The sequence below is a fragment of the Tamandua tetradactyla genome, chromosome 8 (assembly GCF_023851605.1).
Source record: "Tamandua tetradactyla isolate mTamTet1 chromosome 8, mTamTet1.pri, whole genome shotgun sequence".
In the NCBI taxonomy this organism is placed as follows: domain Eukaryota; kingdom Metazoa; phylum Chordata; class Mammalia; order Pilosa; family Myrmecophagidae; genus Tamandua; species Tamandua tetradactyla.
Window position 1 is genome coordinate 32,940,118 of NC_135334.1, and position 20,607 is coordinate 32,960,724.

Sequence of the window (20,607 nt, forward strand, 5' to 3'; positions counted from 1 at the left end):
AAGTCCCTGACATCTTGTTTTCTTTTTTTTTTTACCAGTCTTTAACCTGTCTAGAATAAGTGAAGAGAATGACAAACTGCTAAAACTCAAATGAATTAAAATTTTGTCTTTGTTGTAAGTTTTCCTAATATCACAATTATTTGCCAAAATAAGATTTTTCAGGTTAAACACTCTCTAAATCCTCTTCCATTTATAAAAAGCATTAAGAGCTCCAATAACAAGTCTCAGGATCATTATGTACCTACCTTTCAATGTTTTTTTGGACAAGGGGAAATCTGAAAATCTTGTAATTTCATTTGCATTTATCTGAAAAAGAACAAAGGGGACATGTCAGATAAGACAAAAACCTACTGCATAATTCGTTTCACAATAAAAACATTTTTCTCTACATGAAACTAAACTGTGCTACCTAGCCCATTTATGGAACTGCAGGTTCACTCAGAATTCAATCACGATTTCTACTTAAAAACCATCATTCCTCTCAGGTAGGACATGAGATTTTTGCTGGTGTGTCCAGAGTGATGCCCCGATGAATCCCAGAGTGATTCAATCAGTGAGTGGAAAAGTATCTGCAAAGCCCCCTTTGGGGAGTGGTGAGAACGGGGAGAAATTCAACTTCCCCAAGTTGAATTCTTGATATTCTCACAAGCAGTGTGGACAACCAAAGCTATAGGCAGAGCCCCCAGTCTTGGGGTTTGTTCATATGAAACTTAACCCCACAAAGGATAGGTCAAGTCTACTTAAACTTTAGGCCTAAGAGTCACCCCCAAGAGAGCCTCTTTTGTTACTCAGATGTGGCCCCTCTCTCCAGCCAACACAATGAGCAGTCTCACCACCCTACCCCTCTCTACGTGGGATATGACTCCCAGGGATGTGGACCTTCCTGGCAACGTGGGACAGAGATCCTGGAATGAGCGGAGACTCAGCATCAAGGGATTGAGAAAAAACCTAGAATGAGCTGAGACTTAGCATCAAGGGATTGAGAAAACCTTCTCGACCAAAAGGGGGAAGAGGGAAATGAGACAAAGTGTGAATGGCTGAGAGATTCCAAACAGAGTTAAGAGGTTATCCTGGAGGTTATTCTTATGCATCAAGTAGATATCATTTTGTTATTCAAGATGTAATGGAGAGGCTGGAGGGAACTGCCTGAAAATGTAGATCTGTGTTCCAGTAGCCATGTTTCTTGAGGATGATTGAGTAATGATACAGCTGTCACAACGTGACTGTGTGAATGTGAAAACCTTGTGTCTGATGCTCCTTTTATCTACCTTGTCAACAAAAGAGTAGAACATATGCAATAAAAATACATAATAGGGGGAACAAATGCTAAAATAAATTTAGTTTAAATGCTAGTGATCACTGAAAGCCAGGGGTAAGAGGTATGGTAGGTATAATCTTTTTTTTTTTCTTTCCTGTGTTCGTTTTATTTCTTTTTCTATTGTCTTTTTATTTCTTTTTCAGAATTAATGCAAATGTTCTAAGAAATGATGAATATGCAACTAAGTGATGATATTGTGAATTACTGATTATGTATGTTGTTTTATTTTGTTTCTTTATTTTTTTAATTAATAAATATATTTAAAAAAAAAACCATCATTCCTTCTAAGAGGCGATAAGCCTTAAGAAAGCTGTCCTGAAGCAAAATCTGTTTGTAATTATTTAAATGAGTTAAAAAAAATTCCCATATAATCACACACACATACACACACACTATGGACACGAATCACTACTATGAACAACTCCACCTCCAAAATGTTGACAACAAAATCATCCCCATATTTAGGAAGAAAACTTACTTTTATTTATCCTTCAAGGGATATCAGTTTAAAAACTCAAAAGGGGGACAGAATATTGTGGGCAGATGGCAGCACAGGAAGCTCCAAGAATCAGTCTCTCTATCAAAACTATTGAAGTAGTAGGATCTGTCTGAATCAGCTATTTCGGGAGAGGGCCAAAATGGCAGTTTAGCGAAGTGTGGGATTTAGTTCGTCCTCCAGAGAAGCTAGTAAATAGCCAGGAATAGTACAGAACAACTGCTGGGCACACAACAGTGATCAGATACACAGCATACCCCAGTCTGGACCAGCTGGACCAGCTGAAAGCCCACCCAGAACTATGAGTTCTCCAAGCTGCCGCAGCCGGCGCCCCTCCCCCACAGGCTGCTTCCCAGAGGGTAAAGGGACTTTATTAACAGAAGGGGCTGAGCGCAACCAAGCTTCAATTGTGGAATTAATTCACAAATTCTGACTACTAAAAATAGGCCCCAGCTCAGCTGAACCTCCACTAATAATTGAGGTTGCTGGGTTTTGCCACGACACAGAGAGGGCAGGGCTGACAGAAAAAGGAAGAAGAAATAGAGGGTTTTGGATCGGACAGTACACAACAATTGAAAGGGTCTGGGCCCTGAAGGAAAGGAGAGGGCACATAGGACCTGAAGGTACACAAAGTAGCATACCAACTTAAGCTCTTGATTGGCAAATTCGAGGAACAGGGGTCCTGCTCTGAAAAGGATTTTTCTCTTTCTTTTTTTGTGGCTGTGTTTCTACGGCTTGACTACTCTTTGGATACAAGCTGCAAGGCTTCTCCAGCTCCAACTGCCCCAGGCATAGGCAGAATTAAGCTTGTTGAGTGTTTGTCTGGAGCCTGTGCCTTCCCCAGGAGAGGGGTCTGGCCCAGCTCAGGTGGATTTCCTCCCTCAAGGATTTCATACCCCAGGGTCTGGAAAAGTGAAGCAATTAAAGCCAGAATACAACCTCTCCTCTGTCTCAACTACACCCTCAGCAGGGAGAGTCTGCTGAAGTTAAAGATACCACATCACTTTATGCTGGTGGGACCTGCAGGCAGAAAAGCGCCACATACTGGGCAGGAGAGGAAAAACGCAGAATCCAGAGGCTTCAGAGGAAAGCCTTTCAATCTGCTGCATCTCACCCTCAGGGAAAACTGATACAGGGGACTCTTTTCTCCTAACAGGAGGCCAGTTTGGTCTGGGAAAATCTGGCTGGGGGCTATAATACCTAAATAAACCCTCCTAAGGGCGGAAAAGGTAGGGCAAGAAACAAGAAAACAACAACTGAAAAATTCTGATCTGTTAAACAAAACCTAAGCTAGAGGTCCAGAATAAGCTGAACTGAATGTCAAAGAACAGATAGACAACAAAATTATCCAGCAAGAAAATCCTAGGTAAAAAAAGTAAATCAACTATTTTGGAGCTCTGGAGCATAATGGGACAATGTTCAGCATCCAGTAAGCTGGATGGAGCTGGAGGAAAAGGCTAGTACATTGTGGAAAATAGCAGTGCATTTCACCCTCCTGCAACAGGCCACCATACTCCAAACATACAGCAAGCAGTAAGAGGGACTGCAGTATAGGCTCCTGGTACAACTTGCTGGTTCTAGGGTGGGCTATAAGTACCTAATTCTCAAAAAAACGGGGATTACAGTCTAATCACTGATCAGTGCTTTGAATCAGCTACTTCAGATCACTGGGGGTTGACAAGAGGGCAGCCATTTTCCAATCCCCCCAAGTTAAAAACAAAAGATAGTCTTAAAAACGCAGTATTGATTTTTTATTCCTCTTGTCACTTTCCATTTTCCACCTGGTAGCAAAAACCATTTGGAAGTCACAAATAACTAAAATAAGGAACAAAAGTAGGGACATTACTACCAGTCTTAGAGAAATAAAAGGGATTATAATGGGGTACAGTGAACAATTATATGCCAACAAATTAGAAACTCTAGACGAAGTGGATAGATTGCTAGAAACATACAGATTACCTAATCTGACAAAAAAAGAAACCCAAAATCTCAGACCTATGACAAGAGATTGAATCAGTAATCAAAACTTTCCAATAAATAAAATGTTAGTTTCTCTGCTGAATTCTACCAAATGTTTAAAGAAGATTTAACACCAATCCTTCTCAAACTCTTCCAAAATACAGAAGAGATTACTTCCTTACTCAGTCACGAGACCAGTATTAACCTGATATCAAAACCAGATAAAGACAGCTCAAAAGAAAACCACAGACTATATACATTATGAATATAGATGCAAAAATCTCAAAATGCTGGTAAACTGAATTCAACAGTAATATTAAAAAGACTATATGCCATGACCAAGTGGGATTTATCTCAGAAATACAAGGGTTGTTCAGAAGAAGAAAATCAATATAATATATATCACATTAATAGAATGAAAGGGAAAAAAATGTTACCTTAATTGATTCCAAAAAAAGGCACTTGACAAAATTCAGCACCCTGTCATGATTAAAGCACTCAGAAAACTAGGAACAGAAAGGAACTTTATCAGCATCATAAAAGTCATTTACAAAAAACCCACAACAAATATCATACTCAACAGTGAAAGACTGAAAGCTTTCCCCCTAAGATAAGGAATAAGACAAGGATATCTACTATCACCAATGTTATTCAACACTGCACTTCAAGTTCTGTCCAGAACAAAATCAGGCAAGAAACAGAAATAAAAGGAATCCAAATTGGGAAGGAGGAAGTCAAATTATCCCTATCCACAGATGACATGGTTCAATATATAGAAAATCCCAAAGAATCCCCAAGAAAACTACTAGAACAAATAAACAAATTCAGCAAAGTTGCCAGATACAAGATAAATACACAGAAGTCAATTGGGTTTCCATAGACCAGTAACGAACAATCTGGAAAGGAAATCAAGAAAACAATTCTATTTACCATAAAGAAGAAAATATCTAGGAATAAACTTAACCAAGGAGGTAAAAAAGGTGTACTAAAAAATACAAAACATTGCTGAAAGAAATTTAAGACATAAATAAATGGAAAGGCATTCCATGATCCTGGATGTGAAGACTTAATATTAAGATGTCAATACTGCCTAAAGCAATCTACAAGTTCAATGCAATCACTTTAAAAATTCTAGCAGTCTTTTTTGCAGAAATGACTTAAAGCCCTTCAATTCATATGGAATTGCAAGGGGTCCCACATAGCCAAACAATTTTGAAAAAGAAGTACAAAGTTTGAAGACTCATACTAATTTCAAAACTTATTACAAAGTTGTAGTACTTCAGGCAATGTGGTACTGGCGTAAGGAGAGATATAATGACCAATGGAATAGAATTGAAGATTCAGAGTTAAATCTATACATCTATGACCAGGTGGTTTTCACCAAGGGTTCCAAGTCCAATCAATGGCAAAAGAATAGTGTCATGGTTAGGGACAGGTGTCAACTTGGCCAAGTTGTGGTACCTGTTCATATGATTGGGCAAGCGCTGGCCTGTCTGTTGCAATGAGGACATTTCATAGGATTAGGTCATGATCACGTCAGCTACATCCACAGCTGATTCCATTTGTAATCAGCCAAAGGGGAGTGTCTCCTGCAATTAGTGATGCTAAATCCAATCATGGGAAGCCTTTTAAGGAGGACTCAGAGGAGACAGATTCCATTCCTGCTTTGGCTGGTGAGCCTCTCCTGTGGAGTTCGTCCAGGCCATCCATTGGAGTCGTCGGCTTCGCAGCCTGCCCTGTGGATTTTGGACTCTGCGTTCCTATGGTCACGTGAGACACTTTCATAAATTTTATATTTGCAAGTGTTCCCTGTTGGTTCTGTTTCTCTAGAGAACCCTAACTAATACATCTTGGTACCGGGAGTGGTTCTTAAGGAACAGAATCTTAAAAATGGGTTTTTATGAATGGTTTTCTACTCTGACTGGGCTCAGAGACACTAAGGACTCTGATTCCTGTAATCAGAATGACACTCCCAATCCATGGACTGAGTTGGCAAAGGAGATAGTCAAAATATCATCATTCGATTCTCCTAATGCTTCGCTTGTACGAAGCCAGACTCTGGGGGATAATGTTTTTGACACCTTTACAGAGTTTTGTAGAAATAAGAGTTATAGAGATGTTGGTTGGTTGTTGTTAGATACACTGTCTACATTAAAGGATGAAAGGGATGGGCTTAAGGCTTCAAACAAGAAGCTTAAGTACCGTCTGAAAGATGTAGAGGTTTCTATGAGTATCCTGAAGGAAAATTTTATTTCCTGTAGCCGTAGACTTGAGATCTCTGAAAATCAGACTCAGAATCTTATTGTTAGAGTAGCAACTTTACAACGTAAACTGAAATCTCAGTCTTGCATGGTGTCTGCTGTTAAAGTGAGGGCATTGATTGGAAAGGAGTGGGACCCTGAAAAATGGGATGGTGACATATGGATTGATAATGATGTTGGGGGTGAGGTTGAAACCCTAGACCATGCTGAGCCTTCTTTAGATAACCCTGTAATAGTCTGCCCTGAGGACATAGCCGCCCCACCTCCAGCTTGCCTTGAGGAATTGGCCACCCAACCTCCTCCTGAAGGGATTAGCCCTAGAGTTATTAATCCTGTTTCACCAGATGAAACTGCAAATGAAAGCCCTGAAGCAAATGGCTTGGAAGATATTTCTAATTCTTTTCATGACCCACCCCCACCACCCCTCATTTCTTCTAGACCTATAACTAGACTAAAGTCCCAACAGGCCCCTAAAGGTGAGGTACAAAGTATCACACATGAGGAGGTACGTTATACTCCAAAAGAACTGTGTGAGTTTTCCAATTTATATAGACAGAAATCAGGGGAATATGTGTGGCAATGGATTTTAAGAGTGTGGGATAATGGTGGGAGGAATATAAGGCTGGATCAGGCTGAATTTATTGATATGGGCCCACTAAGCAGAGATTCTGCATTCAATGTTATAGCTAGAGCAGTTAGAAAAGGTGTTAACAGCTTGTTTGGGTGGCTGGTTGAAACATGGATCAAAAGGTGGCCAACATTACCTGAGGTTGAAATGCCAGAACTGCCCTGGTATAATGTAGATGAGGGGATCCAGAGGCTTAGAGAGATTGGGATGTTAGAGTGGATTTATCATGCAAAGCCTGCTCTTACACCCCAGGAATGTCCAGAAGATGCACCTTTTACCAGAACAGTGAGAAATAAATTTGTGAGACTAGCACCATCATCCCTCAAGAGCTCTGTGGTTGCACTTCTCTGTAGGTCAGATATTACTGTAGGAACTGCTGTCACTGAGCTGGAATCCTTAAACACAATGGGGATGACAGTATCCCGAGTTGGCAGAAGCCAGGTGGCAGCACTTAATCACCAAAGACAGGGTAGACGTGGGTATTATAATAGACAACAAACTCAAAGGAGGCATCAAAATTATATGACACGCAGAGATTTGTGGCATTGGCTAGTAAATCATGGGGTGCCTAGAAATACAATAGAAGGGCAGCCTACTAAATTCTTGTTGGAGCTGTATAAACAAAAGAGTTCTAGGTCAAGGGAACAGAAGTCTAACCTGAATTACAAAAACACAGAGTCACGGCCCCTTAACCAATTTCCAGACTTGAAACAGTTTACAGACCCTGAGCCCCTTGAATGAAGGGGAGGCCAGGTCCCTATGGGGAAGAAACCTGTTACACTGCCACAAATTTATACTGTTAACCTTCCTCTAAGTCTTCCCCAAGGAGACCGACGGCCTTTTACCAGGGTAACTGTGCATTGGGGAAAAGGAAATGATCAGATATTTCGGGGATTATTAGACACTGGTTCAGAAGTGACATTAATTCCAGGGGACCCAAAACGTCACTCTGGACCACCAGTCAGAGTGGGGGCTTATGGAGGCCAGGTGATCAATGGAGTTTTAGCTCAGGTCCGTCTCACAGTGGGTCCAGTGGGCCCCCAGACCCATCCTGTAGTTATTTCCCCAGTTCCGGAATGTATAATTGGCATAGACATACTGAGCAACTGGCAGAATCCCCACGTTGGTTCTCTAACTCGTGCAGTGAGGGCTATTATGGTGGGAAAGGCCAAATGGAAGCCACTAGAACTGCCCCTACCAAGCAAAATAGTAAATCAAAAGCAATACCGTATTCCTGGAGGGATTGCAGAGATTACTGCCACTCTTAAGGACTTGAAAGATGCAGGGGTGGTGATTCCCACCACATCCCCATTCAACTCTCCTATTTGGCCTGTGCAGAAAACAGATGGGTCTTGGAGAATGACAGTGGATTATCGTAAACTCAATCAGGTGGTAACTCCAATTGCAGCTGCTGTTCCAGATGTAGTATCATTGCCTGAGCAAATCAATACATCCCCTGGTACCTGGTATGCAGCTATTGATCTGGCAAATGCTTTTTTCTCAATAGCTATTAGTAAGGACCACCAGAAACAGTTTGCTTTCAGCTGGCAAGGTCAGCAATATACTTTCACTGTCCTACCTCAGGGGTATATCAACTCTCCAGCCCTATGTCATAATCTTGTTCGCAGAGACCTTGATCGTTTCTCCCTCCCACAAGACATCACACTGGTCCATTATATTGATGATATCATGTTGATTGGACCTAGTGAGCAAGAAGTAGCAACTACTCTAGATTTACTGGTAAGGCATTTGCGTGTCAGAGGATGGGAGATAAATCCAACAAAAATACAGGGGCCTTCCACCTCAGTAAAATTTCTAGGTGTCCAGTGGTGTGGGGCATGTCGAGATATCCCTTCTAAGGTGAAGGATAAATTGCTGCATCTGGCCCCTCCCACAACCAAAAAAGAGGCACAACGCCTAGTGGGTCTTTTTGGATTTTGGCGACAACATATTCCTCATTTGGGTGTGCTACTCCGGCCCATTTATCGAGTGACCAGAAAAGCTGCTAATTTTGAGTGGGGACCTGAACAAGAGGAGGCTCTGCGACAGGTCCAGGCTGCTGTGCAAGCTGCTCTGCCACTTGGGCCATATGATCCAGCAGATCCAATGGTGCTGGAAGTGTCAGTGGCAAATAGAGATGCTGTCTGGAGCCTTTGGCAGGCCCCTATAGGAGAATCACAACGCAGACCCTTAGGATTTTGGAGCAAAGCCTTACCATCTGCTGCAGATAACTACTCTCCTTTTGAGAAACAGCTTTTGGCCTGCTACTGGGCCTTAGTAGAGACTGAACGCTTAACCATGGGCCACCAAGTTACCATGAGACCTGAGTTGCCTATCATGAGTTGGGTGTTGTCTGACCCACCAAGCCATAAAGTTGGGCGTGCACAGCAGCACTCTATTGTAAAGTGGAAATGGTATATACGAGATAGAGCCAGAGCAGGTCCTGAAGGCACAAGTAAGTTACATGAAGAAGTGGCACAAATGCCCATGGTTTCCACTCCTGCTGCCACATTACCTTCTCTTTCCCAGACCAGAGCTATGGCCTCTTGGGGAGTTCCTTACAGTGAACTGACTGAGGAAGAGAAAACTCGGGCCTGATTTACAGATGGTTCAGCACGATATGCAGGTACCACCCGAAAGTGGACAGCTGCAGCATTACAACCCCTTTCTGGGGTGTCCTTGAAGGACAGTGGTGAGGGAAAATCCTCCCAGTGGGCAGAACTTCGAGCAGTGCACCTGGTTGTTCATTTTGCTTGGAAGGAAAACTGGCCAGAAGTGCGTTTGTATACTGACTCATGGGCTGTTGCTAATGGTTTGGCTGGATGGTCAGGGACTTGGAAAGACCATAATTGGAAAATTGGTGACAAAGAGGTCTGGGGAAGAAGTATGTGGATAGACCTTTCTGAGTGGGCTAAAAACATGAAGATATTTGTGTCCCATGTGAATGCACACCAGAGGGTGACTTCAGCAGAGGAAGATTTTAATAATCAAGTGGATAAGATGACCCGTTCTATGGATACCAGTCAGCCTGTTTCCCCAGCAACTCCTGTTGTTGCCCAATGGGCTCATGAACAAAGTGGTCATGGTGGTAGAGATGGAGGTTATGCATGGGCTCAGCAACATGGACTTCCACTCACCAAGGCTGACCTGGCTACAGCCACTGCTGAGTGCCCAATCTGCCAGCAGCAGAGACCCACACTCAGCCCCCGATATGGCACCATTCCCCGAGGTGACCAGCCAGCTACATGGTGGCAGGTTGATTACATTGGACCACTCCCTTCATGGAAGGGGCAGCGATTTGTTCTAACTGGAACAGACACATACTCTGGATATGGGTTTGCTTTCCCTGCACGCAATGCTTCTGCCAAAACTACTATTTGTGGGCTTACAGAATGCCTTATCCATCGTCATGGTATTCCACATAGCATTGCTTCGGATCAAGGAACACACTTCACAGCAAATGAAGTGCGGGAATGGGCACATGCTCATGGAATTCTCTGGTCTTACCATGTTCCCCATCATCCAGAAGCTGCTGGATTGATAGAACGGTGGAATGGCCTTTTGAAAACTCAATTACGGTGCCAACTAGGTGGCAGAAACTTGAAAGGCTGGGGTAATGTTCTCCAGGAAGCTGTGTATGCTCTGAATCAGCGTCCACTGTATGGTGCTGTTTCTCCCATAGCCAGGATCCATGGGTCCAGGAACCAAGGGGTGGAAATGGGTGTGGTGCCACTCACTATTACTCCTAGTGATCCACTAGGAAAATTTTTGCTTCCTGTCCCTGCTACCCTGAGTTCTGCTGGTCTACAGGTTTTAGTTCCAAAACGGGGTGTGCTTTCTCCAGGAGAAACAACAGTGATACCACTGAACTGGAAGTTAAGATTGCCACCTGGCCACTTTGGGCTACTTATGCCTCTGGATCAACACACCAAGAAGGGGATTACATTATTGTCTGGGGTAATTGACCCTGACTATCAGAAGGAAGTAGGACTGCAGCTACATAATGGAAGTAAAGAAGAGTTTTCTTGGAATATAGGAGATCCCCTGGGGCGTCTATTAGTACTACCCTGCCCTGTGATTAAAATCAATGGAAAACTGCAACAACACAATCCAGGCAGGACCACTAATGGCTCTGAGACTTCAGGAATGAAGGTTTGGGTCACCCCACCAGGCAAAGAACCACGGCCAGCTGAAGTGCTTGCTGAGGGGAAAGGGAACATGGAATGGGTAGTGGAAGAAGGTAGTGATAAATATGAACTTCGACCACGTGATCAGTTACAGAAACGAGGACTGTAATGCTGTTTTGTTTTTGTTATACTATTTAAGTTGTAAGATATCAAGTTTAAGGATGAATGTTGCCCAAGGATTTGCAAGCTATTCTGGAGAGATTTAATGTGTTTCCAGTTATATGCAGGACAGTTGAGTATTGTCAGGTAAAAGAAAAAATGTGTGCTTATTTGTTTTCATTTGGAAATTAAGTATGGTCTAAGGTGATATATATATATATGCCAAGTTGACAAGGGGTGGACTGTCATGGTTAGGGACAGGTGTCAACTTGGCCAAGTTGTGGTACCTGTTCATATGATTGGGCAAGCGCTGGCCTGTCTGTTGCAATGAGGACATTTCATAGGATTAGGTCATGATCACGTCAGCTACATCCACAGCTGATTCCATTTGTAATCAGCCAAAGGGGAGTGTCTCCTGCAATTAGTGATGCTAAATCCAATCATGGGAAGCCTTTTAAGGAGGACTCAGAGGAGACAGATTCCATTCCTGCTTTGGCTGGTGAGCCTCTCCTGTGGAGTTCGTCCAGGCCATCCATTGGAGTCGTCGGCTTCGCAGCCTGCCCTGTGGATTTTGGACTCTGCGTTCCTACGGTCACGTGAGACACTTTCATAAATTTTATATTTGCAAGTGTTCCCTGTTGGTTCTGTTTCTCTAGAGAACCCTAACTAATACAAATAGCCTCCTCAACAAATGGTGCCATGACAACTGGAAATCCAGACAAAAAAAAAAAAAGAATGTGAATCCCTACCTCTCACCATAAACAAGTTAATTCAATGGATCAACAACCTAAAAATAAAAGCTAAAACTATAAAGCTGTTACAAGAAAATATAGGGAAGTATTTTCAGGACCGTGTAGTAGGCAATGGGTTTTTAGAATTCACATCAAAAGCACAGTAAAGGAGACACAGATAAACTGGACTTCATCAAAAATTTTAAAAATTTTTGTGCAAAGGACATTAACAAGAAAGTGAAAAGACAACCTGCAGAATGGGAGAAAATATTTGAAAACCATTATTTATAAGGGTTTCATATTCCTACAAACCAACAACAAAAAGACTAACAACCCAATTTAAAATGGTGCAGTTGCTGTGGAAAACAGTTCGGCAGTTCCTCAAAAAATTAAACATAAAATTACTATATGATCTGGTAACTACTAGGTTATATTTCCAAAAGAATTGAAAAGAGGGACTCAAAATGATAAATGTACAACAATGTTCAGTGCAACACTGTTCATAATAGCCAAAAGGTAGGAGCAACCCAAGTGTACATTAACAGATGAATGGATAAACAAAATATGGTATATACATACAACGGAATATTATTTACTGTAAAAAGAAGTAAAGTGCTGGTACATGTTACAACATGGATGAATCCTGAAGACAGCATGTTGAGTGAGACAAGTCAGGCACAAGAGAACAAATGCTGTATCATTTCTTTTATTTGGAATACCCAAAATAGCAAATTCATAAAGACAAAAAGTAAAAGAGTTGTTGCTAGGGGCGGGGGTGGGGGGATGGATTTATTGCTTAACAAGTATGAGTTTTGGTTTATGATGAAAGCACTGTGGAAATAGATAATGGTGGAATTTATACAGTAATGTCAATGTACTTAATGTCAAGGAATTGTCCACCTAAATGGTTAGAAGTTTTATATTATGTGTATTTTACTAAAGCTAAAAGTATTTTTTTAAATAATGACAAAAAATAGCTTTATTTACACACTTTGGAGCATACATTGAAATGAACTGGAGAAATATCTTGCTGGCATAAAGCTTTCAAAATTTTAACCATAAATGCAGCAACAATCTAACAACAATACATTTTGGGGTGTACTGAAGGAGGGGGTATTATTTTACAATAAGCAGAGAAGATAATTTTGACATGCTTTGTAACCATATTAAGTAACATCTTGCCCTTTAACTTTTTTAACACAATTTTATTGAGATATATTATATATTCATCCAAAGTGTACAATCAGGGGTACACAGTATTATCATGTAGCTGTGTATACATCACAACCAAGTTTGAATATTTTCATTACTCCAAAAAAATAAAAACAAGAATTAAAAATAAAAGTAAAAAAAAAAGAACATCTAAAACATCCCTCTACCCACTATTATTCATTTATTTATTGTCCTTTTTTTTTCTTACTCATCTCTCCATACACTGGGTAAAGGGAATGTCAGTCTCAAGGTTTTAACAATCACAAAGTCACCCCTTAAAAGCTATATAGTTACTCAATCATCTTCAAGAATTGAGGCTACTGGATTACAGTTCAACAGTTTCAGCTATTTCCCTCCAGCTACTCCAAAAACTGAAAAGGGATATCTATATACCGCATAAGAGTAACCTTCACAATGACATTTCAACTCTATTTGAAATCTCTCAGTCACTGAAACTTTTGTTTCATTTCTCTTCACCCATTTGGTCAAGAAGGCTTTCTCACTCCCATGATGCAAGGGCCAGGCTCATCCCTAGGAGTCATGTCCCAAATTGCCAGGGAGATTTACACCCCTGGGAGTCATGCTTCACATAAGAGGGCGTCATCCTTTAACTTTACATTATCTAAATGCTCATTACTGATGCTCTTCATTAGCCCACTTTTCTGAATTTCATTTCAGCTACACAGGAGCTGAATTATTTTATTTCAGATGCTGAAAGCAGACACTACTGCTCAGAGTTGGGAAAACAAACTGCCAAATTATTCATGATTCACAAAAGGGGAAAACTGCATTTTTAAGGTTCATTTATTTAAATTACATTCCAGGCAGTAAAGGGATGACAACTTGTATTTCACTTTAGAATCTACATTACTTCTCACAAAGCTCTTAACGTAACCCAGGCAGGATTATTCCTAGCATACAAATACTGAAAACACAAATATTGTCTTCATCTTTGTAAACCATTCCAGAATAACATCCTGTCTCAGCAAAGAACCTCAACTAAAAGATAACCTACCAAACAGAAAATTAAAATTAGATGCAGGTGGCAGGACAAGATGGCAGCCTAGTGAGGTATGGAATTTAGTTCATCCTCCAAAGCACCTAGTAAATAGCCAGGAGTGGTACAGAACAACTGCTGGGGGAACATCAGTGACTGGACACACAGAACCAGTCTGGACCAGGTGGAATTGCTAAGATCCCACACAGAACTATAAGCCTCCCAAGCCACACGGCCACAGCAGGTTGGTTCCCCAAGGGGAAAGGAAATAGATTTTTTTAGTAGCAAAGGCTTAGCTCAACCAAACTCCAATTGCAGAATGAATTAACAAATTCTGACTACTGAAAATAGGCCCCCAGCACAGATAAACCTGGAATAAGCGCTAAAAGGAGCTAGGAGATTTTGCCCCCACAGAAAGAGAGCGGGACTGACGGGGGAAAAAAAAAACAATAAAACACATCAAAGGCCTTTTTAGTTGGACAGCACAAAATACTGGAAAAGAGATGGACAACAAGAAAAGGGGGCACACAGAACCTGGAGATGCATAGAGCCATGTACCAAATCCAGCTCTTTGACTGGCAAACCTAGGAGTGGGGCTCTGGCTGTGAAAAGGCATTTTTGCTTTTTTTTTTTTTTTTTTAACTTCTTAATAGCTCATCAGATCCAACTGCAAACACTCTCAGACTCCAGCACTGTCCAAGGCAAGAGTGGAACTAAGGCATGTCTGAAAGAAAGTAACTAGTCAGGTGAGAAAGGTTAATTCCCTAAAGGGTGTATCTTTCCCAAGAAAAGGGGGGTGAGTACCCTCCTTCAAGGAATTCAGGCACCAGAGACTAGAAGACAAAAGCAATCAAAGTCCATCTACTGACTCACCTCTATCTCAACCACACCCCTAGCAGGGAGAATCTGCTGAAATTATAGGCACCACAACACTTCAACCTGCTGGGAAGCCTCAGGCAGACAAGCACCAAAAGCTGGGCAGGACAGGAAAAGCACAAAGTCTAAAGGTTTCATAGGAAAGTCTGACAACCTACTGGGTCTCACCCTCAGGGAAAAAAATGATGCTGGCTACTCTCTTCTCCTGAGACCTGGGCCTGTCTGGTCTGGGAAAATCTGACTGAGATCTGTAATATCTAAGGAGACCCTCCTCAAAAGAAAAAATGCTCCATATAGGCAGGGCAAGAAACAGAAAAACAAGAACTAAAACATTCTGATCAGTTAAGCAGAACCTGTTACAGGTCTAGCATAAATTGAACTAATGTCAAAGAAGAGAAAGAGAACAAAGCCATCAAACAAAAAAACCCTAGGTAAAAAAGTGAAAACAATCTCCAGAATAAACTAATTAGGGAATTAAATGCCTAGCACCAGCAAAAAAAAAAGCAAAAATAGCAAGTCACTACAAAAATCAAAGATATGGCCCAGTCAAAGGAACAAACCAACACTGCAAATGAGATACAGGAGTTGAAACAACTAATTCAGAATGTTTGAACACACATGCAAAATATCATCAAAAATCAAATCAACAAGTTGAGGGAGGATATGAAGACATGGGGTGAAAGTGAAGAATTTGAAAATTTGAAAAAACAAATTGCAGAACTTAAGGGAATGAAAGGCACAAAAGAAGAGATTAAAAAACAATGAAAATCTACAACAATAGATTTGAAGATGCAGAAAAAAGGATTCGTGAACTAGAGAACTGGACATCTGAAATCTGATACACCAAAGAAAATATAGGAAACAGAATAGAAAAACATGAGTAGGTTCTCAGGCAACTGAATGACAACATAAAGCATACAAATATATGTGTTATGGGTGTCCCAGAAGGAGAAGAGAAGGGAAAAGGAGGAGAAAGACTAATGGAGGAAATAATCACTGAAAATGTTCCACCTCTTATGAAAGATATAACATTACAGATCCAAGCAGTATGGCCTAATCCAAACAGAAGAGATCTGAATAGACCTACTCCAAACCACATACTAATCTGATTGTCAAATGTCAAAGACAAAAAGAATTTTGAAAGCAACAAGAGAAAAACAATCCACCATATAAAAGGGAAATTCAATAAGACTACGTGTGGATCTCTCAGCAGAAACCATGGATGCCTGAGGGCAGTGGTATGATATATTTAACATTCTAAAAGAGAAAAACTGCCAACCAAGAATTCTATATCCAGCAAAATTGTCCTTCAAAAATGAGGGGGAGATTAAAATATTTTCAGACAATCACTGAGAGAATTTGTGACCAAGAGACTGGCTCTGCAAGAAATACTAAAAGTTACATGATAGGCAAATAGGAAAAGGCAGGAGAGAGAGGTCTGAACAAGAATGTAGAAATGAAGACTATCAGTAAAGGTAAAAAGAGGAAAAAAATTATATATGACATATAAAATTCAAAACACAAAATGGTAGAAGAAAGTACTGCCTTTACAATAGTAACACTAAATGTTAATGAATTAAACTCCCCAATAAAAACATATAGACTGGCAGAATGGCTTTAAAAAATAGGACCAATCTGTATGTTTTCTACAGAAGACGCATTTAAGACCCAAGGACAAAACATATTGAAAGTGAAAGGTTGGGAAAAGATATTTCATGCAAACAACAATAAGAAAAGAGCAGAAGTAGCTATACTATTATCCAAAAAATACAGACTTCAAATGTAAAGCAATTAAAGAGAAAAAGAAGGACACCATGTATTAATAAAAGGAACACTTCAAAATGAAGACATAACAATCAAATATCTATGCACCAACTCAGTCTCCCTAAGCCCAACTCTGCAAGTGAAATCACTGCCTTACCCCCTACATGAGACATGACATCCAGGGGTGAAAATCTCCCTGGCAACATGGGAGATGATTCCTAGAGATGAATCCAGACCTGGCACCGTGGGACCAACAATTCTATCCTGATCAAAAGGGGGAAAAGAAGCATAATTAACAAAGTATCAGTGGCAGAGAGAGTTCAAATAGAGCCGAGAGGCTACTCTGGAGGTTCCTCTTACGCAAGCTACCTATCATAACCGACCAACCCTCCACAAGGACCATTCCAGCTAAACCTAAAGAACACTTATGGCAATATAGAAGATTCCACAAGGGTTCCATGCACAAGAGCAACTTTCCAGAAGCCTACAACCTCCAGATGGGTCCCTAGTCCAGATAAGTCCTGATACCTAGCCCAGCCTCTCTTGAACATCAGATAGTTTCATCTCCTTACCCCATATTAGTGACAGACCCTTCCAATATAAAAAATTTAGAATTGCCATAGCCCAAACACCTCTAAAGATAGAGATGGAAACATCAAAGGTGATGCTGGAGTTATACAAGGAAGATAGGATTTAACAAATGACTATGAATGCTGACTCATTAAATCAATATCTCTTTTAATCTCCAATATTTTAGAGCAGCTAGAAGTAAAAACCTAAAACTGTCAAATCACAACCGATGCAAACTCTGAACTCTGTTCTACAACTAATTGTGGTGCTGTGCTTTCAAATTTATAGCTTTTTTGTATATATGCTATTGCTTATAAAAAAAAAAAGAAGGGAAAAAAGTCAACTGTGATGATGAAAAAATTTTTAAGCCCTCTAGCCTCCTATATTCTGGAGTAGCTAGAAGGAAAAATGTGATCCCACGACAAACTCTGGGATCTGTCCTGTAACTGCCTGTTGAAGAGTGCTTTGAAAACTATTGCTTTTTTATTTCTTTGCTTTGTATATGTTATACTATACAATAAAAAAAGTTAAAAATAAAAAAAAAATTTAAAGCTACTAGAATTAATAGACAAATTCAGTTAAGTGGTTGGTATACAAGATCAACATGTAATATATATATATGTGCCAAACCAGAGTGCTCCAAAATACATGAGGCAAACACTGTCAACACTGAAGGGAGAAATAGACACTTCTACCATAACAGTAGGAGACTTCAATTCTCTGTTGTCATCAATGGATAGAACATCTAGACAAAGGATCAATAAAGAAACAGAGAATTTGAATAATACAGTAAATGAACTAGACTTACAGACATTTACAGAACATTACACCCCACTAACATCAAATGGGATGATCCAAGAGCTCATGGATCATTCTCAAGGACAGACCACTTGCTGGTCACAAACCAAGTCTCAATAAATGTAAAAAGACTGAAATCATACAGAACACTTTCTCAGATCACAATGGACTGAAGTTGGAAATCAGTAACAGATAGAGGGCCAGAAAATTCACAAATATATGGAGGCTAAACAACACCCTCTTAAACAACCAGTGGGTCAAGGAAGAAATTATAAGAGAAATCAGTAAATATCTTGAGGCAAATGAAAATGAAAACTCAACTTCAAAATGTATGGGATGCAGTAAAGGGACTGCTAAGTGGGAAATTTATTGCCTTAAAATGCCTACATTAAAAAAGAAGAAAGAGCAAAAATCAAGGAATCAACTGTTCACTTGTAAGAACTAGGGAAAGGACAGCAAACTAACCCCACAGAAATCAAAAGGAAAGAAATAATGAAGACTAGAGCAGATATAAATGAAATTGAGAAAAAGAAAACAACTGAGACAATCAACAAAACCAGGAATTGGTTCTTTGAGAAAATCAATTAAATCGATGAACACCTAGGTAGGCTGACGAGAGAGAGAGAGAGAGAGATAGAGAGAAAATGCAAATAAATAAAATCAGAAATCAAAGATGAGACATAAACAATGACCCTGCAAAAATAAAGGAAGTAATGAGAGGATACTATGAGTAACTATATGCTAATAAAGTAGACAACGCAGATGAAATGGACAACTTCCCAAAAAGGCATGAACAACCAATACTTACTCGAGAACAAGATGACCTCAGTAAACCAATTACAAGTAAAGAGATTGAATCAGTCATCAACAAGCTCCCAAAAAGAAAAGTCCAGGACAAGATGGCTTCACATATGAATTCTACCAAGTATTCAAGAAAGAATTAGTACCAATTTTGCTCAAACTCTTCAAAAGAATTGAAGAGGAGGGAAATCTTCCTAATGCATTCTATGGAGCCAACATCACCCCAATACCAAAGCCAGACAAAGATACTACAAGAAAGGAAAATTACACACCAATCTCTCTAATGAATATAGATGCAAAACTCCTCAACAAAATACTTGCAAATTGAAAACAGGAGCACATTAAAAGAATTACACACCATGACCAAGTAAGATTTATTCCAAGTATGCAAGGGTGGTTCACCATAAGAAAATCAATTAGTATAATACACCATATCAACAAATCAAAGCAGAAAAACCACATGATGATCTCGATTGATGCAGAAAAGGCATATGACAAACTTCAACATCCTTTCTCAATGAAAACACTTCAAAGGATAGCAATAGAAGGTAACTTCCTCAATATGATAAGGGGAATACATGAAAAACCTATAGCTAACATCATCTTCAATGGGGAAAGACTGAAAGCTTTTCCTCTGAGACCAGGAACAAGACAAGGATGCCCACTGTCACCATTACTATTCTACAATATGCTGGAAGTTCTAGCCAGAGCAGTTAGATGCAGAGCAATAAATCGAAGAGTATACCACGTCCATGGACTGGAAGACTAAATATAATTAAGATATCAATTCTACCCAAATTGATTTATAGATTCAATGCAATACCAATTAAAACACAAACACTACTTTGTAGAAAGAGAAAAACAAAAAACCAAATTTATTTGGAAGGGAAGGGTGCCCTGAATAGCTAAAAATATCTTGAGAAAGAAAAATGAAGTGGGAGGTCTCAGGCCACCTGACTTTAAAGCATACCACAAAGCTACAGAGGTCAAAACGGCATGGTACATACAGACAGATATACTGACCAACGGAATCAAATAGAGTGCTCAGATACAGACCCTCTCATCTATGGACAACTGATCTTTGATAAGGCAGTCAAGCCAACCCAGCTGGAACAGAGCAGCCTCTTCAATAAATGGTGCTTGGAGAACAGGATACCCATATGCAAAAGAATGAAAGAGGATCGCTATCTCACATCCTGTACAAAAATTAACTCAAATATGGATCAAAGACCTAAACATTAGTGCTAAGACAATAAAATTTTAGAAGAAAATGTAAGGAAACATAAAACTTGTAATAGGAAACAATTTTCTAGACCTTACATCTAAAGTACAAGCATTGAAGAAAGAAATAGATAAATGAGAACTTCTCAAAATTAAACACTTTTGTGTATCAAAGAACTCTCTCAAGAAAATAAAAGGCAGCCTATGCAATGGGAGATAACATTCGGAAATCACATATAAGAGTTTAGTATTCAGAATATATAAGGAGATTCTTCAACTCAACAACAAAAAAACAAACAACCCAACTAAAAAATGGGCAAAAGACATGAATCGACACTTCTCAGAAAAGGAAATACAAATGGCTAAAAGGCACAAGAGAAGATGTTCAGTTTCACTGGCTGTTAGGGAAATGCAAACCAAAACCACAATGAGATATCATCCGACACTCATTAGAATGGGCATTATCAAAATAACAATAAACGACAAGTGCTGGAGAGGATATGGAGAAAGAGGCACACTTATCCACTGTTAGAGGGAATGTAAAATGGTACAACCACTCTGAAAGGCAGTCTGGCAGTTCCACAGGAAGTTAAATATAGAACTGTCATATGATCCAACCATCCCATTGCTAGGTATCTATTCAGAGGACATGAGGTTGCCTTCATTCAGAGGACACAAATGGACATTTG

At 40.0% G+C, this 20,607-nt stretch overlaps 1 protein-coding gene across 1 annotated transcript in view; it reads right to left on the reverse strand.

Annotated features, from left to right (window-relative positions):
• The window catches only part of DDX10 (DEAD-box helicase 10), a 368,946-nt gene that overhangs the window by 336,283 nt on the left and 12,056 nt on the right, over nucleotides 1-20,607 (reverse strand). Inside the window, exon 2 of the mRNA XM_077113037.1 lies at nucleotides 246-306. Coding sequence (XP_076969152.1) covers nucleotides 246-306 — 61 coding nt within the window. The remainder of the gene's footprint in view (nucleotides 1-245; nucleotides 307-20,607) is intronic.